The sequence below is a fragment of the Camarhynchus parvulus genome, chromosome 4, assembly GCF_901933205.1.
Source record: "Camarhynchus parvulus chromosome 4, STF_HiC, whole genome shotgun sequence".
NCBI classification, from domain to species: domain Eukaryota; kingdom Metazoa; phylum Chordata; class Aves; order Passeriformes; family Thraupidae; genus Camarhynchus; species Camarhynchus parvulus.
This window is the reverse complement of record NC_044574.1, coordinates 57,258,477-57,283,910: the sequence shown is the minus strand read 5'-3', so window position 1 is coordinate 57,283,910 and position 25,434 is coordinate 57,258,477. Positions and strand designations below refer to the sequence as shown.

At 43.9% G+C, this 25,434-nt stretch overlaps 1 protein-coding gene across 1 annotated transcript in view; it reads left to right on the top strand.

Moving 5' to 3' along the window:
* Window positions 1–1,917: 1,917 nt before the first annotated feature.
* The window catches only part of ZNF827 (zinc finger protein 827), a 100,784-nt gene continuing 77,267 nt past the window's right edge, over window positions 1,918–25,434 (top strand). Inside the window, exon 1 of the mRNA XM_030948364.1 lies at window positions 1,918–2,154. Coding sequence (XP_030804224.1) covers window positions 2,112–2,154 — 43 coding nt within the window. The 5' untranslated portion in view covers window positions 1,918–2,111. The remainder of the gene's footprint in view (window positions 2,155–25,434) is intronic.

Here is a 25,434-nt window from a genome sequence, read left to right as displayed (position 1 = left end):
TAAAAATAAATTAATCTCTCCATGAAAATGAAGTATTTTAGCTGTGTTGTGAAATCGTAAATCACCTGAAGCCAGGAGGAATTTGTTTTGTTTCAGTAGATGTGTACCATGTACATGCGGTTTCAAAACTCAGAATTGCATAGGCATGGTAGTGAACCTGAGATTGTCACATGTGTAATCTTTTAAATACTATTTAGATTTCTTTTTCCTTCTGAAAGGCTCAGTGTGGCTGTAAAATGAGTATAAGATTATGTGAAACCATTCTAAATTGAGGTGATTAAGAGTTTAAATTTACTGTTTAAAAATATTTAGGTTGCAGATTTGGTGTTTTGTGTTTTCCTAGGCAGCTGTTTATTTTTAAGAAATTGAAGTTAGGATGAAAAATAGTGTGATCAAATGATGAGTCAGGTTGTCAAAAGCCAAAAAAATTCTAACAGGTTAACAGGTATACATGCTAGAATAATGCGTATTTTTATTTTTGCAACATCTGACTCACAATCTTGATTATGTATTCTGCTAAGTTCAAAGTTTTCTTACACAAAGAGAGAGCTATATGAAGCAACTATGCTTCAAATAATTTTACTTCAATTGTTGTAACAGGTTTTGGAGTTTAAATCATTAACAACCTCTGTGTGAACTTTTATCCAAATGACTGCAAGTCACAAAGAGAGCACTTCTCTTTCACGGAGTACCTTTTGTGCTTCAGTGAGACCCAATCCCTCTTCTATTTTTTTTTCTCCACCTTCATGTCTGTCTTTGAAGAAAGATGTGTGATTTGTGAAGTAATGAGAGTATGTATCAGTTAATGAAAGCTGCTATCCTGGCTTCATAATGCACACTGGAATTGCTTCAGGATCAAGCTTCATATACCTGCATTACAGCAGGAAAAAAAAAGTAAATTTCAGAAGTCCAGATTGCTGTGTGCACTGTAGACGTATCATGTAGCAGTTAAATCAACCATTAGGGGTGACCTAATCTTGATTTCCTCCCCCCTCCACACACACACACACACACACACACTCTCAAGGAGTTGTGATTTTCATGCTGCTTGTATTCTTTCCGCTTTTTAAAACCTGCACTAGAAGTTGTCAGGATACCAACTTGCCCACCTTTCTTTCTGACTTATTTTGGATGCTTGTTTTGGCCTGGAGGGAGTTGTGTATAAAGCAGCCTCTCCCTCCCACACTGAAGTTTGGCTGCATAAACCCCTTCGGCCCCTGTGCTTTGTGAAGGGATAGCTGAGCCCATCCAAAAAATTCTATGGGGTTAGCTGTGCACCACTACAATTTTGCTTTTCCAACACAGGAAGACAAAATGCCGTAATTAAAAAAAAAAAAGGTTGATGCTATTATTTTCGTTCTCACCATAAACGAGGGGCTTACAGTGCGAATGGTCAAGACCCACAAATTCACACACACACCTTTTTTTTTTAATTTTAATTTTTTTTTTTTTTTAAGAGCGGATTGGCAGCGGGTGCAGGACCGGGGCAGCGCATCTTCCGCAGCCGCGCAGCGCCGCGCCCGGAGCCCGCGGGGAGCGGGGGCACCGTCCCCTGTGCTCCAGCGGGGCGCGCGTGTGTCTGTGCGTGTGTCCGTGCGTGTGCCCGCCCGCCGGGGCTGTGCGGGGGTGTGTGCGGTGTCCCTGCCCGCCCGCGGGCGCGCCGGGAGCGCCGCCGCCGCCGCTGCCCTTTGATCCCGGCGTTAGTGTTAGTTAGGGGCCGGCAGGAGCGCGGGGCGCAGCCCTCGGCACCGCCGCGCCAGCCCTCGCCCCGGCACGGCGCCCGGCGCCCGCCCGCCCGCCGGGAACACATCCCCGGCCGCTGAGGGATACTGCGACCGGGGACAAGCCAGGTGCACGACCGGGTTGCGGGGGGGTGGGGGGGTGGGGGGTGGGGGGGAGAGGAAAAGAAAGAGAGAGGGGGAGAGGGAGCCCTTCGCGGTGGCTCCGAGAAAACCGGCTTCAAGCCCCCTTTCCCCCGGCGAAGAGGGAAAACCCGCCCCGGTTAGCGGCTCCCCCGGGGGCCCCGGCTTTGTGCCTGTCCGTGCCCCCCCCTCCCGGTCTTATTTGATCTCCCGTTAAACCAAGGAGGAGAATGTGAAAAAAGGGGGAAAATGCCCAGGAGGAAGCAGGAGCAGCCCAAGCGCCTCTCTTCACGTAAGTGCCCCCTCTTTTTGCCATTTTCTCCTTCCTCCTCTCCCCGTCTCCTTCCCCTCTGCAGCCGCCTCCGTCGTTTCGTGCATTAGTTTAGGGTTACAGAGGTGAAACTGACAAAGACACAGCCTGGGTTATTCCTCTTTTAGGTCTGAGCTAAGGCAGCCATGTTGGTGATGAACAGCCTTGTGCCCTTTTAATTTTTCCTCTCTCTCCTTTCCCCCCTTCTTTCTTCGCGTCTCTCGCCCTTTCCTCCCTCTCCCTCCCCTCGCCCGTGATTGTGCATTTGTGCTGGGGGGGGGGCGGTGTGGGTTTCTCTTTGGGGCCGGAGGGAGGGGGGTCTGTTTTATTGGGGTGGGGAGGGGGGCTAAGCACGGGAGGGGAGGGCGGCGAGAGGGGAAGCGGCTGCTGGCGTCTTGTGCGGAACCAGCCGAGAGGTCTGTCCCCGGCTAAAGGTTGCGGAGGGGCTGGGCGGCCCGGGAGCGGGGGGTAGGCGGGCAGCGGAGGGGGCCGGCGGGGCACCCCACACCGACCCTGGGGTCAGCCCGGAGGGGGCCGCGGCCGCCGCCGGCGGCGTGGGAGGGGGCGACGGGGAGGCAGACCGTGGCAGGCGAGGTCCCTGCAGAGCAGGGAGAGGAGGCGGCGGCGGGCTCCGGGCTCCTCCTGGCCGCAGTGAAATGAAGGGTCAGGCGAGCCAGGCGAGACTCAGGCTTCGGCGGCGCTGCCCCAGACGAGAGCAGCAGAGCACAGGGCTAAAGTGCATCCGATCCTCCGCCCGCGGGCACCCACTGCGCTCGCACACACACACACGCACATCCCCTGACACGGCTCACCCTGCCCTGCTCCCGAGGGCTCCCTCCCCCCTCCCTGCCTGTTTCTCCCCTCTTTGCAAAACAGTTAACTTTTCTCCCGCTCCCTCTCCCCCCCCTCCTTGTATTCAGCGCTCGGCAGCTATTGAGAGGGAGGCGGAGAGGAGGGAAAGGGACCTAAAAATACCCTGCCCCTGCATGGCCCCAGGGCTGCTTTAAGGAGAGCGTGGGGTGGATGGAGGGGTCATTTGTCTGTCCTCGACACATCTGCTCGGAGCGTGCCTGCAGCCCCTCCGCGCCGAGCTCGGGGCAGGGCGAGAGCTGAGCCGCCGGTGCCGGAGCCGGGCTCGGTCACCGGGAGTTCACCGGGGCGGCTCCTGCCCCTGCCCGCGGGGCGCCGCTGCGGGCGGAGCGCGGCCCGGCCCCCGCTCCGCTCTGCGGGCAGAGGGGCCGGGGCAGCGCTCCCCGCGCCCTTCCCGCACCGGCACACGGGCCGGCATGGGCGATGTGGGCGCGGGGGGCGGCAGGCTGGGGGCAAGGGGGAAGCGCTTGCAGCCCCGCAAAGATTTGTCTCCCCTTTTCCTTTCCTGCCGCCTCGAGGCAAGGGCATGAGTTGTGGTGGGCTTTGCTTCGGGGAGGTTGATGTTTGAGGTTGGTTTTGGGGGTTCTCCCACCCCCCCACTTCTCCCTTCCTCTTGCCGTTTGCTCCCGCACAGCCCTTTGGGGTCTGCTCGCCGGAGGAGCTGAGCCAGCAGCCCCGGTTTCTCCCGCAGAGCGTGGCCGGCCTCGGCTCGGCTTGGCTCGGCCGGGCTCGGCTCGTGGGGAGCGGCGGGAGCGCGGCTCCCGCCTCTGCAGCGCCCCGGCCCCGGCGCGGCGGGCGGGGGCAGGGGCCAAGCTCGGGCGCTCAGGGGCGTTTCGGGGGGCGGCCGCGGGGGGCCCGGCTCGGCAGGAGCCCCGCGGGGCCCCGGGGCGGGCGGAGGCGGCGGGGCCGCGCTGGGCTGGCGGCTGACCTTGCCCTCGCCCCCGCCCCCGGCGCTGCCCTCCGCCCGCCCCTGGGGCTGACATCAAACCTGGGCTCCATCTTAGCTCGGCCGGGCGCTGCCGAGCGCGGCGGCGAGGGCTCGGCTCGGCTCCGCCGGGCCCGGCCCTGCGCTGCCCCCGCCTCCGGGTTGCGGCTGAGGCCGCCCGCGGCCCCGACCTCCTGACCGCCGCGCCGGGGGAAGTCACGGCTTTTTCTGGGCCGGGGAACAATTGCCTTCATTGTGCACACAGACTTCGGCGTGTGTTATTATTTTGATTTTTTTTTTTAATACACGGCCTAATTTGTGCTTCTTTCGGATTAATTTTTTAGTTCAGTTCATGGGAGGAGGGATTTTTTTTTTCCTGGTGTATGAAAGGCGCACCCATCTTCGTCCCACACGAATGCTACCTTTCAGTGTATTTATTTATTTTAATTTCTTTTGCAACTAGATTGCACTGGATCAAGAGCTATTATCTGACAATAGTAATAATACCTTGGATAAATCCGAATAATAGTGTTCTAGATTAAGAAAGTACCTTGGAATTCAGTGTGCAGATGGTGTAAATAGTGATTTGGTTTGGGTGGGTTTTTTGTTTGATATTTTTGTTGTTGTTTTGGGGTTTTTTTAAAGCAACACGTTGCATTATTGGGTACTCAGTGTAGAATACGTTTTTATTCTCTGATTCTCAGTGGTTTTAGCAATGCATTTCTTAGAGGGACAGAGGGTGTATTTCATGTTGAAGTATCAATGGTGGCAGAAGAATGTAAAGTGCCCCATGTGCATCCCAGAAGGAGCTATCAGCTGCTGTGCTCAACCTTGACTCTGCCCCACGGAGGGCACCGTGCTGTGATTCGCTCCCAAGTCATGTTACAGGTTGCTGCTGGTGCCCGAATGCTCTCCAGGACGCCTAAGTGATGTAGCATCTTACCAAACCTCCCTGGGATAGTTCGGCTTCTGTTGCAATTGTTTGTGAATAAATAGTCATATGTCGATCCACAGAATAATTTGTGAGCGTTACAGTGTAACTGAGCAAATGTAACTTAGCTTGGCAAGTCCTTGTGGGCCCTAGTGCAGCTTGGGTCGCAAGCCTGTTCTCCAGGTCTCTAGGCCTTCTTTAATTCCTCACGCTTGTTACGTACCCTGCAGAGCACCTGAGGATTGCTGTCACTGCTGGCTAGCACCCTGATTTTATACTTCTGCCCACTGACTCCACTGGACAGCCCTCACCTATGTTTGCAGGTAGTTTCACTTGAGAAATCTGCCCTGCCAAAAAACGTGATGATGAAGTGCTCTGTACAAGATTTTGCTGGAGATGTACCAGGCTACTGCAAGAGTTTAATTCAGTTCCAAGGGAGCTGCTAGATACTGACATCTCAGGGGTTGAGGGAAGAGAGGGGTTGATTTTATTAGATACAATAATAATGTGTTTGGGTGGCATCTGCTTAAAATGGCAGAGTTAAGGTTGAGCTTTCAGTCACTGGAGTTGTTTGCAACATAATTTAGTTTGGAAGGGTCCTTTGGAGGTCGTCTGGCCTAGCCCCCTGCTCAAAGCAGGATGAACCTCAGGGTTCAGTCAGATGGATGGGTCCTGTGAGGCTCCAGTATTTACATGTATTGTAAAGTGGAGTTTTTGTGTCCAAAGAAGTCAAGTTTGGGGAACTGTTTAGTCACAGATGCCAGTAGAATGTCTTCAGTCACACTCTGTGAAACACAAAAGAAAGTGCATCCTTCTTAATTTAAGATACAAATGAATGAGGAAAGGATTTTAGATGTTCCTTGACAGACAATGGCTTGTTCATACCCAACCAAAATACTGCAGCTGTGTGGACTTGGTTTACAATAGCAGAATTAAGGCTATAACTTAGATTTTTTCCCAGTACATGCGTATCTTATGATTACATTTGGATGTGGCTAGCTTGGGCAAGTCAATTCACTTCCACTGGAATGTTTTAAGGAATTTTGCTAATTTCTGTGTGTTTGTGTGTTAGGAGTTTTTTTTCCCTTTCAGCTACTTTAGCGGTTAGATATTTGTTTCTCACTTACTCAGCATAAGAATCTTTAAAAATACATATAAACACAACCCTGTGTTTCTTCTCCTTGTTGCCTCATTTCCCATTCTACCTTAGGCTGTTCTTTTCTTCACTGAGGATTCCTGAAAGTCTGCTACCTCTGAACTGCTGATGTGACTCGGAAGAGCTCAGCCTGAAAAGTAAAAGTTTTGGGAAGTCTTCAGGCACTCGAGTAAATGTTTAAGATCTAGAGCACTATGTTGCCTTAAGTGCAGCAATCGATACTCCTTGGGGTTTGGTTCTGTCTCGGAGGCTTGTCAGCAATGCAATTTGCGAATGAATGCCACAATTCCATTTATTCAAAGCTTGCATTTATTACAGTCTCAGGCAGAATTAAATGCTACATTGAGAAGTTTGAACTGCTGCTAGTTTCTGAGGAATGTTTTCAATGCAGGACAAACTGCAGTGGCAGTTTTTTCTGGACTTGTTTTGTTAAAGGAGGAGATGTGGGATTGATACAGTATTAGTTTCCATATCAAAAGTTGGATATCTGACTATGAGCAGGTGTAACTCTTCTTCCTTTCATGGTCAGGTACAGTGTTGGATGTTCCAGATACTGTGTTGAAGTGTTCAGCTGTTTCTATACAGTAAAACAACACTTGAACTCTGTGAAGCTTTTTATTATATTGTGTCTTTATTGCTTGATTATATCATCATAGGAAAAAAAATGCTGTCAAACAAGTAAATTAACAGTGATTTAGAGCTTCCTTCATTTTTTATTTCTGCAGCTCGCTTCATCTGATACTCTCTGATAGCAAGACAGGATGCATTGGATGGGTTTTTCAAAAGACTTCCCAATGTCAGGAATGCTTTTGCTGTTATTTGGTGTTTAAGAGTTGCCTCCAAGACAAAATGCTTTTGCCAGGAGCAGCAATCTTTCTCTTTCAGATGAATTTTTTACTTTACTAGCACACATGGCATGTGTAAGGGGAACCTTTTATTTATTCTTCTAGCATGTTTTATTTATTCTTCTAACATGCTTACTATTTTTGACCTCTTACCACTGCAGGGATCTTGATATGGCACATAGTTCACAAGAGAATCCACATAGGGAAAACTATTATTCTTGATGAGGTTAATAATTTCAGTGCTCTCATTATGGTTGTCCTGGTGGTGCTGTAATGCACCTCTCAAATAAACAGCAGCCTTTTGGTGGATTGAGTAACAACCCCAATTACTCCATCTGAAAACACTTCTCTCATTTTGTCCATCTTGTGCTAATGAAGTCCTCACAGATTTTTCAAAAATACCTTTTCCCTTTATGGGGACCCTTTCTGACTTGTAAAGTCTTTCTCTTTAAATTTGTATGCTGATGTTTGTTTGTTTGTTTGTTTGTTTGTTTGTTAGATGAACTAAGTCACTTTTACAAGATCATTCACTGATAAATGTCTAAAGCACATCAGTGGTAGGCTATGTCTTAGTGTTATCTGATGGTACAAAATAAGGATAAATCACACTGGAGCACAGATTGGGCTACCAAAGAGTCAGTGTTGTGCTCATTAAGTTAATTAAGCCTTTAGGATCTTACGAGTGAGATTTTAGAGGGGGTAGGGGTGCCAAAGATTTAGAACAAACCACAAACCTTATAGCTGGCCAAACAGCAAACCAGCAGGGAGAGCAGTGGAATGGGAAACGTAAGAGCATGCGGACAGAACGCATTTTTACTTTTAAAATGGATGAAGAATGAGTATGACTTAATCTTTCTAGCAGAGTGATTGTTGTCTTTCTCATATGTAAGAAGGCAGGAGTAGGAGGAATTAAGTTTAGAAAAAAAAAAGAAGAAAGAAGAGGAGCCAGGAGGAGCTGGCTGTTCAAAGTGAAGTATTAGTAATTTCCTATAATTTAATCAGACCAGATCCCAGAGCAAGATAATGAGAGCATGACCTACAAAAGAGGACTTTTTGGAAGTTAAAGGGTTTCTAACATGAAGCTTCACAAGGCATGTGATTTGTCATGAAGCACTGTATAGAGGACTTTTTTTTTCCCTTTCACATTGCAAAGAAATCATAATATAGACAAGAGTTCAGATGGTTAAGGAGAGCTGATGTGTCTTGTGTCTAGAATCCTTTTACTATTGCAGCTTTTCAAGCATGACTCTGGAGTTCTTTAAGAGTATATCTTCTAGATAACAGTTTGGGTTTTTTCCCTGTTTTTTTGTTGCCTAGTTTGCTATTCATGGTACATGATTTGTATCATTTGGGTTTACACATACAAATCCCTCCAGGATGTTTGGAGGCTAAAGTACCATATGCCTTTCAAAAATAATAATCATATACAAAATACCTGGACTGCAAAGTAGCCAGTAGTATGTAATAGAATTCAGTTTTCATGGGGATAGGGCGAGTTATCTTCCTCTCTCTTTTTGCTCCCCAAAATAAAACTTTTTTTTGTTCTACCTTAAATGTTTTCTCTGAACAATACGTTATGTATTGATATGGGCATGAAGAATAATAAATTATATTGGGGTAAAGGAAAAAAACCCCAAACCTTCAAAAAGGTGGATAATTCCCCTTTCTCCAGGGATTTTCCTTTTTAGATGTAGTTAAATAAAAAACCTCAGACCCATACTTCATTTGAAGGGATACACACTCTAGGGTACAGACAGCATCAATGCTGCACTTATACAGTGCATAGTGGCTACTGCAGTGAAGGATTCAGCAACTTGTACCCATAAGCTCACTTGAAAGCTTCTCTTTCAGGTTTTCTTTTTTGCAGACTTACAGTCACCTTTATGGTACTGTTATGCTCCCAAAGACAGTTTCTCTTTTCCTTGCTTGGTATCCTTCTTGGTCTAGACACCAAATATTTTGAATGTCCAGTTTGAATGTCCTGTCTAAACCTGGCAGCTTAGGAGTTAGCTCTATTCCTTGAAATTTGTCCTGCCTTTGAAGGGATTTCCTTGTTTGGGGCATAATTATATTGAGTATTGGAGTTCCAAGTTAAGCCTAACACTAAGATAAGGCTGTTCCATTTTGCAGGTTGAGAATTAACACAGAGTCTGAGTTAGGGTAATTTGGAATGACAAAACGGTCATGTTTGGGGTTTTCTTCTGAGAACCATTCAGTGAAGAGAGAAAAACTGGGCTGCATAAACAGTCTTTTTCCTCATTATTTTTAGTACTTGGACAACAGGATTGGGAGCAGAGGGAAGAGTGACTAGTGCTGACAGCACAGCAGACCAGGAGAGGGAAGGTTGCGTGTGAGGCTGATTATTTAGTTGCTGTTTAGAATAAATCCCATTAAAAATTTAAGGATTACCAAGTGGTAGCAGTCTTTTAATGAGTGGTATAATCAGCAGTTTCAGCAAATGAAATTAGGTTCCAAACATCTGCACTGTTTTTTTTTCTTTTATTTGGGGTGCTCTCGCTAGGGTAGCAATAACATTTTTGAAGAAATTCAAAGCTGAGCTACTGTCCTTGTCTCTTTGAATTCTGCATGGCCCTACACTAAGAACTCCCTTCCTCAAGAAGAGTTGTAGCTCTGCTGGCCCTCATCTGGGGTTTGCAGCTTGGATGTGATTTTCCTCTGTTGCAGGGCTTTCTTTGCAGGTGCAAGTAATTCTTTCCGGCATGGTCTCAAGTTTTATCTGAAAGTTTCTGGAAGGGAGAAGATTTGGCATGAGCTTGTTTTAAAGTTACAACTTCTTATTTTGGACATGTCCTGAATCTTGGTGCTTGTTACATTGTGTATCAGGGCAAGTAACTTTTAGAAAAACGCATTAAAAGAGCTGCTGGTTTTACTAAGTGTGTCTTTAGCTTAATGGATAATCCCCATGTGTGACTTTAATGAACACAAATTCTTTGCAAGCTTCTAGACTTTGCTTTGATTTGTGTAGTAGGACAAATAATTACTCATCTCAAAAATTAAAATACGAACAGATCTTCCTCAACTAGATGATCATTATCTGGAGTGCAAAGTAAGGAACAGAGAGGGTGGCAGACAAGTGTATTTAGACAGCAGCTGGTGGTGTAGCTGTGTTTGTGTGCTTTCTTGAAGCACAGCCAGAGTCTCTCCCTTTATAAACCACTGTGCCAAATCTAGACCTGGCAACTAATGACTGAGGACCCATTTCTTTATGTGTTTGGAGCAGAACTTCCCTTACCTATCTCTCTGTTTCTGGCACTTCGAGCTGACGAGGAGCCCTTCTCAGGCACCAGGCTAAGTATAACAGCCTAGAGCTGCTCCAGTTTCTGCTGCCCCCAGGCTCTCACCCTGCTCCTCGTTCTGGAAGGGAAAGGCTGACATAATCCTTTTGTCAATTCTGCGTTGCCAAAGGGAGTTCTTTGCACAGTGAATAACTCTGAAGGGAGCTCTTCTGCCCACCTTGAGGTACTTGAACATTGCCCATAAGACCTAAATATGCTTCATCATAATTGTTTATATTGTCTTCCTGCACAGTGCTGTGCCACACTGAGATAACAAAGCAAGCTCTAAATAAGCTGCCTTGTGTTCAGGAGGCTGTTATCACAGCAGTGTGCCCAGGTTAATTCAGCTCTACTACTTGTGGGTATATTCCAGTTGGCTCAGATATCACCGCATAGCACTGCGTTATTTAGTGTGGACACACTCTCAGGAGAATCCAAGTTGTTGTCTTTGAAGGCTTTTACTGGCCTTCATAAAAATTCTTGGTAAAGCCCACAAAGTTCTCAGCCAAGAAATGCACTTTGGAAAAGTAAAATCAAATTCCACTACCACTGTCACACCTGTTTGTTTGTTCAGCAGAAAAGCTGGGAATGGATTGGACGTGAACATGAAACTTCCTCTTCACTTCTAGCTATTCCCTTTTATGGAAATTTTAGGTGGGTTTTACACAGAATGTCAAAACACATTGCTGTAATTTCTGCTGTGCCTGTGCCCTAAGTAGCCATAGCAGTAGTTTCTTGTCCTGGGAGCTTGGCACAGAATCCTAACTTTCTAGAAAATAAGATAAGATTTGAGGAATGTCCACTTCTAATTGAGTGCTTGCACATTGATTACGTGACCTCTGAATTAAGGTTGAAGGCTGAGGTGCAGTGTGTAAAACTATGTGTCTGGGAGTGGGCAGTGCCTGTTCCACATGGTCTGCTGCTGGGTGCTCTCCTACCACTGAGTAGCTTCCTAATCCTCTCCTATTTGGCTTTGCTTGTTAACCCCAAGCAGTCGTCTCAGGGACACAGAAAGCAGCTGTCTTTGGTAGCAAACACAGCACGACAAAACAAACACTTCTTGAAACTTCTCTGATATACCTTACCATAATGTCATCCTTGTGGGAGGAATTAGAAGCTTGGGGAATATAACTTGCCATGTTTTAATCTGACTTTGGGAGAGAGGAAAAGATGGAATTATAGGCAACTAGATTCCTGTGACAGGCACAGGAGGGAATCATTTCAGTAACTGAAACCTAAACTTTTTGTTTCTGAATCAGTTGGAAGGTTAATGAGAACAAAACACCTTGGGTGAGTAATGGGGCAGAGTAAAATGGTAAATGAGGAGCCCATTATTTACCAGAAATCAAACAGGAGAAGTTGCTCATAGCAAAAATAAACTAGTTAAAACAAAAAGGGATTTTTGTTAAAGCAGATGCTCTGATTGTTGTCACCTGCTGTGGTTGAATATTGCCATCCACACAGTTTGTGAGCTCCTCCCTTTGCTTTGTGACCCCTTGATAGGGGTTGTGAGCACAGTAGGGATAATTACAGGCACTGTAGCACCTTGATCTGAGGCTTCCCATGTTCTGTTTATTGCCACCTGCATATTAAGATGCAGGGATTTCTAGTTGGGCTTTGTTGTTTCTTTTACTTTGTTGATCCCTGGAACATCTTTAATAAATGTGTTCTAAAACAACAATTTCATGTATTTTAAAAGTCCTTTTCCAAGAGTCAATGTTTTGAGTTCTCAATGTAGCTTTTTCTCTTTCTGTATGTTAGTAAAGGTGAAAGAAAGTTCCAGTGTTTGTTGTTGCTACCTTTCTGACTTCCATATTTAGAATAATTTAAGATGACTTCAGTGAATTCCCTTAATGTTATTTTTTAAAATTGTACTTAATGTCTACTATCAGGAATGGGCCATCTTTGCAGCCTTCTTCTGATCTCCCTTGTAGTGCTAGGCTGATGCAAATGCTATGGAAGTTGCATTGGTCCCCAGATGGGGATTCTTATTGCATGGGGATGTTTCTAGGAGAGGAATAATCCTATTATTTCATACATCTTCATATCACTGCAGCTTGGAATAGGCTGTGCATCAGAGATGGGAAGGGTTAGAGATGAAACCACAGCTGGAATGCATTCTGATCTACTTACTGCTTGTTAAGAGCCATTTCCAGCTGCTGCTGCTAAGCTGATCTCCAGGTTGAGGCTAGCTTAGAAAACACAAGGGACAATCTGAGCTCCTGCTGCATTCCTCCTTTGCCACATATCCATGTATGTCACAGGAGAGAACCTGGCCCTGCCTGGAAATCAGGCAGAAGTGTTGGCATTATTGAATATGTAGTGGTAACTGTTCTTCTGAATTTAGTGGAATGAACTGCTTTTGCCAGGATGCCACAGGGATTGCTGGGAAATTGAGATGTCTTATTCATGCTCAAGAGAAGGAAATAATGCGCTAGCCAAAACAGTCAAAGTAGGCATAGGTCAGGATGTACAACAGCACATCATCTTATCAAGATAGGCAAACACAACCAGTTATTTGACTGTTTTTCAAACTCCAGTATGTCCTGCAGCAGCCAGCCAGACACCTGCAGCAATAGAGAGACAGATAGAGTGAGTGTGTTCTTCTGCTTCCCCAGAAGCTACCTGGGTTAACCTTGTGCCTGGGAGATGAAAACCTCCATTCACAAGCAGGATTTTTTTCTCTTGCTATTTTTCTGGTGCTGTAAGCTGTAACTGTGTTTCTTAAACAGTTTTGGGTCCAGGAGCTCTAGATTGCAATGACAGAACTGTTGGGGTATATGGTCATTGTGGGGATGTTTGGAGGCTCAGCAGGATAGTATACAGACATCAGATCTCTCTTTTTGTGTGCTTGTTTGGTTGGGGTTTTTTAACTTGTGGCTCAACAGGAAGTTTTCTTTAGAGAATCTTCACACCTATGGGCAGAGCTTCACACATGGCTTTTTTCAGCTTTAATCCTTGTATAGCAATAGTGCACTGATGAGATCTGTCTTTCTTCTTTTTCTCTTTCTTCAAAAACACTTGTGGTGTAATCACTGTTTTTATTGCTGATAATTCTTCTCTTTTTCACCCTTTGCCAGTCAGTATTTATGATAAGCTTTCTATGCCATCTGAAGAAGATTGGTCAGGAAAAGGTAGGAAAGTAGACAAAGAAATAGCTATTTTTCATTTTGGCAATAGCAGTACTTTATCAGTGTCACACCCTGAGTCCTATTGGTGGTTTCAGAAGTTAATAGAAAGAGAAGTTATTTGGAACTGGTTCAAGAGAAGATACAGCATGCCTTTAAGCATTGGAGAGGAGAAGTAAAGGTTGCCATTTGTATCATCCCTGACATTTTTGGCCTGCCTTAGGAAATTAGAGACAGTAGTTGTGGACAAGGCAGATCAGAAGTACCATGTTCTTCTGTAGGACTTCTGATTACTCTTTCAGCCAAATGTCTCCTGAATTTTTATGTTCGGTGGTAGCAGTAAGACATCAGAAAGTGCTCTCAAAGATTATCTTGTGCATGAGAGACAAGGAAATTGTTTCCTCCAGCTTTGTTGGTTATGTACAGTGCATAGGAGTACAAGCCAGGGAGTTAACCTACTGTCCTAGGCACATATGACCAAACAAAAAAATAATTTCAGCCTAAATGACAGCCTGTTTTCTAGTTAGGTCCTGTAGGAAAGATACACTTAGTAGTTTCTTGGGCAAGCTGAGCTAAGCCATTGAGGTTGTGTATCTGTAGAGTAGTTGTCCCTCAGAGGAGCAGAGGTCAGTGGGGAAAAAATTGGAAAGCATGCTTCTTTAAATGACTAGATTTGTTCTAGATGCTGCTGTGTGTTTTGCAGCACTGCTGAAAACTTCTAACAGAGCTTTCCTCAAGTATCAGAGCTGTGCTAGGCTTACATCAGTCTGTCCATGTACAAACCCTGGTCACAGTTTGTCACCTCTCAATTTCAAAACTTGACTATGCCTCTAAAGAGATACAGGAAACCAGTTCTATTGCACGGTCTGTTGTGTTTAATAACTTCTGTGTGTAGAGGAAGAAGGATGATACTTATGATCATTCTTTTGGTTTCAGCATCTGTGCATTAGCTGTTTTCTGTTCTCCTGTTCTGGGAATCTCTAGCTATTGCCAGTGAGAGAGGAGGTATGGAAAGGGAAATTTTACCTGAGATCCTGTGCATCTACCTTGCCATAAGTTTAACATTCCATTTTTAGCCCAAATCAGCTCACTGGCAAGGACCATGGCCTGTAGATTTTCCACGCTCTTCTGCCACCTGGGAGAATCAGGCTGTTCTTTAGATTCCCACCAGAGGCACTGAAGCAGCTCTGCCTTGAAGATGAAATCAATAATTGCAGTGTTTCAATAGTGTTTGTTTGTCTTTACCTTCTTCTGTATGTTCAAGATTTCTCCCTATTTTATAGACATGAGGGGAGTGCATGGCTTGGGGAGGAAGGTGATTTAGACCTCATAGGAGGAGTTGAGGAGACTGGGAACCTCCTGCCCCGTGTTTGTGCTCAGCCAGGCAAGGAGTGGTGATGGAGAGACAGCAGCTGCTCTGTGGTGTTCAGCTGTGCTGAGGCAGCTCTGAGGGTCCTACACAGAGCCAGAGTTAATGTGGAGCCAGCAGCCTCAAATAATGACAGCAAGGGAGCTTTATTTTCTGGAGCTATCACTTTGGTATTTAGAAACCTTTTTTAAACAAGCCTGTTGTAATCTTGTTTATAGTAATTAAGGATTTGCTAGTAATTTAAATAGTTGGTTTTGGCAATGTGCGGATCATCTTCTTATAGGTATTGCTAATATCAGGTTGAAAACATTTACACAGGAATAAAAGCCAAGGAAGCAGGTAATTGACTGATTTATCAACCTTAGCAGACAATTTTTTCTGATACATGGTGATGGCTATGGTAAATTTACTCTGGATTGCTTAAGGGCACGATCCTATATGGTGTGTACAACACATGAGGGCAACTCCTTGGAATGAATGGGTGAAGGAGCAGGTAATCAGCCAGCCTGGTTTTGGTGCCTCAATTAGCCTTTTGGTCAATGCCTTGTCTCCTAGGAAAGTTGGGAATTGCTATGCACAGCTCAGAGCATAGGTGATTTACAGCTTTTTTTTTTTTGTGTGTGGAGATTTTATATCAATTTTAGTCTTTCAGGTAACTTGAGAACTTTTGTAAACTTATGGCCATTCCCAGGCCTTGGTGCCAAGTTGCAGTTGTGATCAGGGAATTATTTATTTTCATTGCAAATTGTCTGTATGCAACAAAGTGATATGTTTGAACACTTTTTTGACTTCTTTTGCCAGCTGCATTGATGCTTGCAACTTCTCTTCTGCTTCCTTTCCACCTATAAGGGTGACAAAAATCATGTTGCTGTGGTGACCCTGTCAGTTTTAGATGACAGGCCACACTAAACTGGGTCACAGCTATTGATGGTTAATCAGCAGTGCAATAATCTGTAGCACAAATGGATCACTTTGTTCTTGGCTGCTGTAAATTGCGAGGAATATTTGAGAATTCCCGTGCCTCCTTTTTTTACTGTTGGGGTTGTGAGTGCTGAAGTTTGCAGTGCGTTTCAGGCAATGAAGATGCATTTTGTCACAGTAAAGAGTTGAGACAGCTGTCACTGCACCCAGGTCTGGGGAGGTGGTAGGTCAGGGGCAGGCCTTAATGAAGATGAATTGTTGGCTGATGAAGGCACTCAGTAAGAGCAGGCAGTTTACAGATGTACTCAAGGCCAGAGAACACAGGTATGCAAAATACAGCAGACCACCAATTTTATTTGTTACCAGGTTAAATGAAGATTAGAAAGCAAAGCTTTCCTGTGTTTTTTTTTGGGGGGGTGGTTTTATTTTGTTTTTTGGCACCTAGAGGATACTAAATGTGATCTAAGAAAATGTAGAATTCATAATTACTTCAGTTTTGGTATAGAGGCTCCTGTGACCCAGGACTGAACTACCAGAAAGCACGTAGCCATTTGGAAATGAGTAACTGAGCCTTTGCTTTGCAGCTAGACTATGTTTAAGATAAGGTAGTTTTGTGTTTCTGCTTAGAATTTCCTAATAGAGACGCCAGTTCTGTGTTTCACAAGCAACTTAAAGAAGGTTTCATTAATCACCTGCCGAAGGATATAAAATCTTATTCATGGAGTTAGATGGTATTGAAGGATGGCTTTAAAATATTGTGGATTACTATATTGAATATTTGGCATTCATGTGATTCTCCCACAATAATTTGACCTAGAGTGGAAACTAAAATTCCTCCTTCAAGGACTTTTCTGGTTGTAGCCCGCTTTTGCAAATTGTTTGCTAGAATTGTTTGAGGTTTCATTTTCATTGAAGGCCCATGTTATGAAATGTTGGAATATTTCCCTTCCTTTATGAGGTAGGCTGACATGACAGGTCTTGTCTCTGTATGCTAAAGATAAGAGAAGTCTTGAGAATAATCTTTAGCTCTTCTTATTTTGGAGGTGCCAGCATCCCTATTATCATTTGATAGTTGATATTTTCTCACTGCAGCATCCTATTGAGTTAGACATCTTTCTAGAGCAAAACAAATGAGCAATCAAAGTAAATTTTGGCAAACTAGAAACAATTTTAAGGAGTTTAAAAGCTTCTTTATAACTAACAAAAGGTAGAATTTGTAATTGCTGTGCTGAACTTTATGTGTAGGTGGCGAGTGTTCACTGATGTCAAGGATACACTGCCATTCCAGGTGCAGGGAATCTCTCTGGATAGACTTGCACATGAACCATTTGAACCACCACAGATTGTTAATACTGTTTCCCATTTCCAGCAGGGCTGTGGGAATAACAGTGGAACTCCTGTTCATACAGTTTTTCCTCTACTTTATAATAATCTATCAGAGTCAAAACCTGATATCATAGCTGGTTTTAAAAGACACAGGGAATCCTGAAATTCCTGATAAGGAACTTCAATCTGGCTCAGAAGTTGCTGCCTAAAAATTGTTTGGTTTTATGGGAAATGATTTATCATCTTCTCTGTTTACATCAGGAAGAAGAGGTGTATTCCTTTGATATGTTAATGTACCAACTCCAGGTTTTAGGTTGGCCATATTCCTGTAGTGTCTAAGTCAGTCTGATCAGTATCTTGTGCTCTATGAAATGTGTGCCCAGCCTCAACTACAGGTTATTATAGGATGGTTGTAAGGGCCTGTGGAAGAAACTTTCAGTAAGTCTGGCTGTGGTATTTTGCTCAGCCTCCATAAAACTGTTGCCAGCACATTGGTAACATAAAATAGGTTTTGCAAGGAACATGATTTTCTATTGTTTTACTGACACTTCATGTGTTTTATGAACCTGTCTTGGGGCTACTAGGCAGCCTTTGCAGCATAAGCTGACCTCAGAAATATTTGTTTCTTCTGAAAATCTCCATCATAAAAATCAACTGTCTTTGTATACCTTCTCTCCAGTTATCCTGTGTGTTGATCACAGGACCACAGAATGGGTCAGGTTGGAAGGGACCACAATGGGTCATCTGTTCCAACCTCCCTGCCCAAGCAGGGTCATCCCAGAGCACAGGATGGCACTGGATTGTGTACAGATGGTTCTTGAATATCTCCAGCAGGGGAGACTCCACAGCCTCTCTGGGCTATCAGCTCCAGTGTGTGGTCACTGCACAGTAAAGAAGTTCTTCCTCGTATCCAGGTGGAACTTCCTGTGCATCAGTTTCTGCTGTTGCCTCTTGTCGTATTGCCCAGCACCACTGAGCAGAGCCTGGTCCATCCTCTTGACACCCCCCTCTCCTTTGGATACTTTTATACACTGATGGTCCCTTCTCAGGTGTCTCTACTCAAGGCTGAGTGGGCTCAAGTTTCTTAGCCAGTTCTTGTAAGAAGGATTGCTCCAGTCCCTTAAATGTCTTTGTAGCTGGGCCAGAGCCCCATGTCTCTCTTGTACTGAGGAGCCCAGAACTGGACACAGCCTTCCAGATATGCCTCACCAGGGCTGAGTAGAGAAGTCAGGATCACCTCCCTGGTGATCAAGTTGGATCAAGTCAGCTGATGGCAGCTTTTTGTGCAGGCTGTTATTTTGTGGTACACCTCTCTTCAAAAACATTCCCCTCCTCTAAGGCTGTGCGTATTTTGTTCTGTTTCACATGCACATCTCATGTTCTTCAGCTCACTGGGCCTGAAATACTGGCAGAATCCAGCTAGGATCAACTAAGTCTAAATTATAGTAAGCAAATATTGTACATATATAGTAAGCAAGTATCAAATATCATCATGCATTATTATACGTGTGTGTTATTTATATGTAACATGTAATGTACATATTGTACAATATGTAATATGTTGTTATTGATTACTTTATAAGACATACTGCTTTGCCCTCCTGCTTTCATGGTTGCTGACTACTGTGCCTGACTGTTAAGATAGAGACTGTTTCTGGGTCTTTAGAACTCTTCTTCTCTCAGAAAGATGCTGCCTACCAGTTTTATAGAAGAGGGTTTTTTAATTAGGATCAGAGTGTATGGGGGTCAAGCCAGCTACAGATGTCCCAGATTAGGCTTCTGAAGAAGTGTGCATGATACTGACTGCTGTGCCCATCCTGACTGCAGAGGCCAGCTCTTCCCTGAGAGGTGTGGTGTGTTGTGGAGGTTTGGGATGGGACAGAGAATCCTCAGTTGGTTTTCCACTGACAGGTCATGATGTACTTTGTACCCCACAAGACTAGAGCAGATAGGTGGCTCAGATCATTGATTCCACTTGTTTTCTCATTCCTGTCTCCTTTGCATCAATTTTTCTTTGGTTTCTTGGCAGAATGAGTGGTTTTCTGCCAAACTGGTGGGCTGAAATTGGCTCATGAAGCAGTCAAAGAACAGAGCAAGTCTAAGGGAGGGCGCAGGATCACCACTTCTGTTGGCATTGAGCTTTTGTCACCTCACTGCACTGTAAGGTGATGACTGTTTCTTTGTAGCTTTTAACATCTGTGTCCCAGTGGAAGTAACCCTCCTCACGCACTAATCCCACAGCTACTCACTATAACCTCCTGCCAAGAACAGAAGAATAGCTACTCTTTCTTGGAGGCAAGATGTCAAACATCCGTCATTCTAGGAGTTCTCTTTTGAACTTGCTTTTGGGGGAGATTAGACTTGTCTTTGTAAGGTCCTATCTTGTGGTCTGTCAACCATCCCATAGAACCTTCAACAAGTAGTGACAGCTCTTCTCAGGAGAAAATCCATGTGTTTCTGTCCCCTTCCATGGATGCTCGCTAGTAAAAGATGGATCTGTTTGGCAGTTGGTGAAACACATTTGGCACAATTATTCTGGAGCTTTTGGCTGAAAATAGAAGGCTGCTGCCTCTGTTTCCCATCTACCACAACTTCTCTCTCCTCTGAGGGACAGGAAATAAAGACAGTTTTATGTCGTCCGTGACAAGTTTTTTCAGTAATTTGTCCTGATTCCCTTTTTTGGGAGAGTCCATCACACCTGGATTCTGCCTTTGAGAGGAAACTGAGATATTGTATATGCATTTTGACAATCTATGGCTGTCTAGCAGTTTGCAAACCTGAATGTGCCCAATATTACAATATTTGGGCACATTCAGTTGTTTGTGTGTATAGGCAAAGCATCTTGAAGAGTTCTAATTACTGCAAAATTACTAACATTCTCTAATCTTTTTTGGCTCTGAGCTCTTTTTCAAAAAAATAGTACTAGAGAAATTGTTAGGTGAATATTCTGGGGTTTCCTTGTATGTTGATTTTTTTCAAAGTCACTTTAAGCTAGGGATAAAAGTAGGGAATGTATGCCCTGTCTTTAAAAGCTGTGCCTTCCTTTTCCCCTTTCCTCCTTCCCTCCAGTTAGGAAAATCATTATCTTGGAAGATGTGGAGATGAAATAGAGAGTCCTACCTAGGGCTTCTTTCCCTGTCTAATTGTGTGAGTATTTTCACATAACCTAAACACAGGGGAGAAGGACAGAACAGAAGAGCTGTGGCTTTTTGGCAGATCCTTCTTGCAGCTGTGCTGCTCTCTTTAGGTCAGCCTGCAGTAGAGAAATTTGGTTCAAGCACCGGCAACGCTACTAAACCATTTTGTGAGGAGGTCAAGAGTTGAATAATCATCCCGTTGATAAGGAGAGAGCCAGAAATTCCATTCAAAGAGGAGGTGACTTCCTGTGCTGCTTACCTATTATAGGTCACAGAAATCATGAAGGGAAAATGGGGGACCAAGGCCACTCCAGCACATGACTATTTATGCAACTGTGACTTTTAAGTCTTATTTGCTGCTGTAGGTACATTAAAAGGAGTTAAAGCAGGCCTTTGTGGTTTTATTAAAATCATGATCTCCTAGGAAGCATCCCTATGGGAAAATCAACATAGCTGCTGCTCTGGGTATACAGCCTCATCAGATGGGTCTGTAAATGCTTTCTGGAGGTAGAAACTGTGGGGTGTGGGTGCACAGTGTGCCCCACTTCTTGGAGGTTGCTTTACAGCACACACATCTGCACGGTTTGGTGGGGAACCCATAAAAGTTGTTCAGCCCAAAGATATTACATTCACCCTTTTTTTTAAAATTTATTTAATTTGAAATACTTAAAAATCAGCCTGAATGCCAAGAGGGTAGTTTGTAGGCAGGCAGCTAGACTGAGCAATTTATATAGGATACCACAGAATAGGCTTTCTAGATATGACTGTCATTTTTAGGTCTGTGCCTTGTGATTTGTGTAGTACCTGACTGTGAAATAAGCAACGGCTTATGTGAAGCTGACACTCAGAGAAAATGTGGATTAGAAAGTGATGTGATATTAGCAAGTGGTCTCTTGCAATTATTCTTTACCCTTGCTAAAGTGATGTGCCTACACAGTTTACCTAGTTCACTTAAAGGTATCCATTGTATTTGGTCTTTAGCTCCTTCATTCTTTTCTCCTCCATATTATCTGGTCTGCAGAGGTAAGATGGGGACAAGGAGAGCCTGTACTCATCTTGAATTAACAGCCACCATTGTGATGGGCAAACATGTCTTGTTTGGATATGATGGTGATGACAAGTCATGATGGAACCTGGGTTACAGCACGAGAGGGTATCCTGAACTGCTGTAACCCAGGGACTGCCAGGACAGTGAATGCTGCCCTGTGGCCTGATTCCCTAGTCCTCTTTTGAGGGTTCTAAGAAAACAATCAGGAAGGACTAGAACAAGAGAACCCATCCTGGAGGCTGGATATGAGCATTCCAGTTCACTGCCTTGTCCATGACTGGTTAAATCCTTTACAGTTATCCTTGCCTTCTTAGTTGTCAACTATTTCTTCTCTTTGCTCATTCCACTTTCCTTGCTGTCACTGGTAAAAGTCAGCCAAGGCTAAATCCTAGCTTGCTCAGGTATTGTCTCTGCCTTATTTTTGATGCATCTGCCTATTTACTTGGCCTTAAACTGATTGCTCAACCGAGCCAGTCAGTGTTTCCGCAGCACTCCTCTTGGATGGCTTCCTGCTTCATTTAAGTTTAATGCCTTCTTTTAAATTCTTTAGGTGTCTTTGCAGAGCTCCTCAGTTCCCTGGTGTAAAGCTATCACTTAATCCCAGCTCTTTCAGTAGGCCTAGGTACAGGGTTCAGTGTAAAATAATCTAAAGGATGGTTTATGGTAGGTGCTAGAGATGAAATGGTAGAGTTGTTGGGGCAGCAAATTAGGAAGATGATCTGGGTGTCAAATGACAACAAATGTCATTGTAACTTTATTAGATTGACACAAACTTGAATGATCATGTCTGAAATCCTTATGCAAATCAGGGTAATTGATATCAAGATAATAAAGATGAGGTTTGGCTCTCCTATATCTTTAAATCTTGGTTCTGTAGATTCCCAGTTTTTCCTTGAAATGTAAGTGCTGAAAAGAAGGGCAATTTTGATTAATTTATCTCATGAGCAATTTTCCTGTATGCATTTTTTGAAATTATTTTACTTCTACCTACTTTTGCATTTGCTTTAATTTTCATTCTGTAATCCCATCATTACAATTTCCGTATGTTTCCTATCACTGCAGCATATGGATTTCTATATTGAAGTTCTGTGATTTACTCATTTCAGTGAATGATTAAAGTAGAATTTTGTCCTGCTTAGCATGAAAAATCATTCTCTGGGGTGAGTTCCTTAGCTGTAGCCTCTCAGATAATTTCTAGTGTTTCTAGTGTTTCAAATGGTGTTCTTTCCATCATGTTTTTGCTGCCCATGTCTGTTGCTCAGTAACACAACTTTGAGGCTCTTCCCTTCCCTGGAGATCCAACTCACTGCATTGATACTTCTCCCCTCCAAGTCCTACAAAGCAAAGCTGTGGATCATCTCACACTTGCCACCTTCTGGAATGGCATGTGTACATTGCAGTGGGTACAGTTAAAGTTTCCAGCATTTGAACTGGGTGACTCAGTGTATAAATCAACAAACATGTTTGTTCTTTTTCAGTTTTCAGATATAAGTAGTTTGAGCAAGTTAATATTTACATTTCTATTGGTACCAGGGTCAGATTCTAATCAGCACTCTAAATAAAAGGGCAGATGGTCACAAAGTGAAATAACACACTTTGGGATCAATAAGATTTGTCTGTCAAACTGATCTCTTGAAGAGGAAAATGAACTTCTCTGTATCTGAAAGCAAGCAGATGAGTTGGCGAGCGAGGGAAACTGGCACTTCTTCAAACAGTGCTTTCTGCACACATTTGTGGCTTTGCCAGAGATGGATACATGGGATACAGCAGTGGCAGCAGTCACCCAGCAGTACTTTGGTGTCTTTTGTCATTGCTGACAGGAGTGGAAAATATTTTTTTGAGGCTCCTGGGTGGTGTGCAATGTGATAGTCCCTGTCTGTAATTCCCAACTGGCATCTGCCAGTGGCAAAGGGCTTGGGAAGCAGTTTCAGAATTGCTCTGAAAATCAGGAAGAAGCAGTAATGACAGGTCTTGAGTCTTGAATCATGATGAGAACAGCTCCATAACTGTGTTGTGACAGAAGGGAAAAACATGTCATGCAGATTTCTGCCACAGATGTGAAATACAGCTGAAATTTCTTGACAGACATGTGGACGTTGGGTCCTGCTTCAGACAAACCTGGTCTGGGTGACCCATGAACCCCCTGGGTTCTGAGGAAAGCTTTTATATAATTTGAAATCATAAAGAAGTCGTTGGGTTGATTTCTCCTGGAGTGCTCAAGCTTGTTCAAACTCACAGGCTCACAAGTTAATGTGAATTAAAATTCTGCCCTAAAGGCCTTGAAAGGCAACTTTGCTTAGCAATGAAGTTTCCAGGCTTCACTGTTCTGCTCCTAAACCAATTCACTGGTGTTTAAAGGGAGGCTTGACTGAGCTCGTGATAAGACACTGATGCTGGCTTTTTCAGCATTAACCTTACAGCCTTCAAATACAGTGGGCTTGATGCTGCAGCAACTGGGAATTACTGAGAAGAGGAAAATTAGAACAGTGTCAGCAGTTAGAGGTCTGATTTCTGGCTACAGAAAGAAACTGCACTGGTGGAAAAAAAAAGTATTGTGCTGGCTTTTGGGATAGTGAGACTGGAGAGAAAATTCGCCCTTTATTATAGAAACTGCATGGAGCTTTGAGAGGCCTTGAGTGGTCACAGGTAGATTAGCAACAGGAGAGGGAGCTCTCAGTGTGTTACCTAAAGAGGAGGGAAATCCTGAGCTTGAGAGCAAGCCTTTAAATGAAGAATCCTGCTCTCCTGCTGCTCCCTGTCAATAACATGGTGGTGGCTGCCCTTTTGTGTAGGCAAGACCAATGGGGAATGTGCATGTCTGGAAAAAGAAAGAAATTGAGGTACATGGCATGGAACAGAGAAGTTTGGGGGGTTAGTAAGCTGTAGATTTCTCTAAAATAAAACTCCATTTCTTCTTAGATCCATTTACACTTAAATACGCCTCAGACTGTAATGTTTGAGTGCCTTTCTGGGTGAAGGGAAATGCAATTCTCCCTATGAATGGATGGGAAGTACAGAGCCAGAGAGAGTAGGGTTTGCAGGGGAGAGGAGAGATTGTTTCACCAGACAGATGAGTGGTAGGGAACAGGCTGGCTCTGGCTCCAGAGCTGTGTAGTGGGGTGAGCTCCAGGCTGTGTCCCAGAGGATGTGCCCTGCACTTGGTGTACGAGTTCAGACAAAGTGCCAGTAAGATGCTTTTTTGGCTTCCAAACTTGTTTGCATCTGGGATGAGTGAATGGATCTCTCATGTGAGTGCACCCAGCTGTACAGACATGCTCAAGTTACTTTTTTAATGTTCATGGGGTGAAGAGGGAATACATTCAGTTCTCCTTTAACCTACATAAGTGCTGGTTCAACTGATTAGCATCTCTCTCCTTTATTTGAATGTGCATGGTACTTGGCCTTTATGCACATGTTATTGCTGAGCCTGTGTTGTTAACTTTGACAATACCAAAATAATTCTAGCTAGGAGCTTGGCTGTTTGTTTGGCTTTTGCTTGTTTTGAAAAGGGAATATACTAACCCTCTTCTGCTTGAATTACAAACCTAAGGTAACTGAGTTTATTGCCAGCTTCTAAAATATTGGTGATGTTTTTCCAAAGGGTTTTGAATAAAAGAAACTTATTGTGAGAGACTGTGCCTCATATTCTATATAACATAAAAAACTCTAAAGACTTTGCTTTCAGAGTGTACATTTGTATCTCAATAATCATGATACATTTGTCTGAGGTTTTCCTCCTTAAATTCTTTGGATCAAAGCAATAGTAGAAATCTAAGTTTTATTCATTAACTTCTCTCCAAGTTTTGTAATTTGCTGGAATTAAATTGGGAATCTGGGAATAATACATGAGCACAGACACAATGCATATCATGCAGGCTTATTTCCAGAATGTCAGTGGAGGGTTATATTAAATACTTTTGTCTTGCTGTCGTGTGATTACAAAGATGCTTGTGCAGCTTGGGACGTTGTGTCTAAAAGCAAGAAATGTGAGATGTGTCTGGCAAGAGAAATTAATAAGAATTTAATTCTAGCATTTCTGTTGTTCTTTATGGTGTTCTGATTGGGCAGGAAGATCTGCCAAAAAAAAAGTCTTGGTCACATCTGTATGACTTTGAATACCTGTCAGGAAGAGGAGCAATCCAGGGTCACAGTACTTTAAACACTGCCAGATCTCAGGAGAGACTCAGGTGTTCTGCAGTTACCAGAAAGGAGAAAATGTAACATAACTGCTGGGGAACCAACACTTTTCCTTTTTTTTCTTTTCAGCTAAACTAAGTTCAGTTTAGGATGATCTTTAGAACTTTATTAAA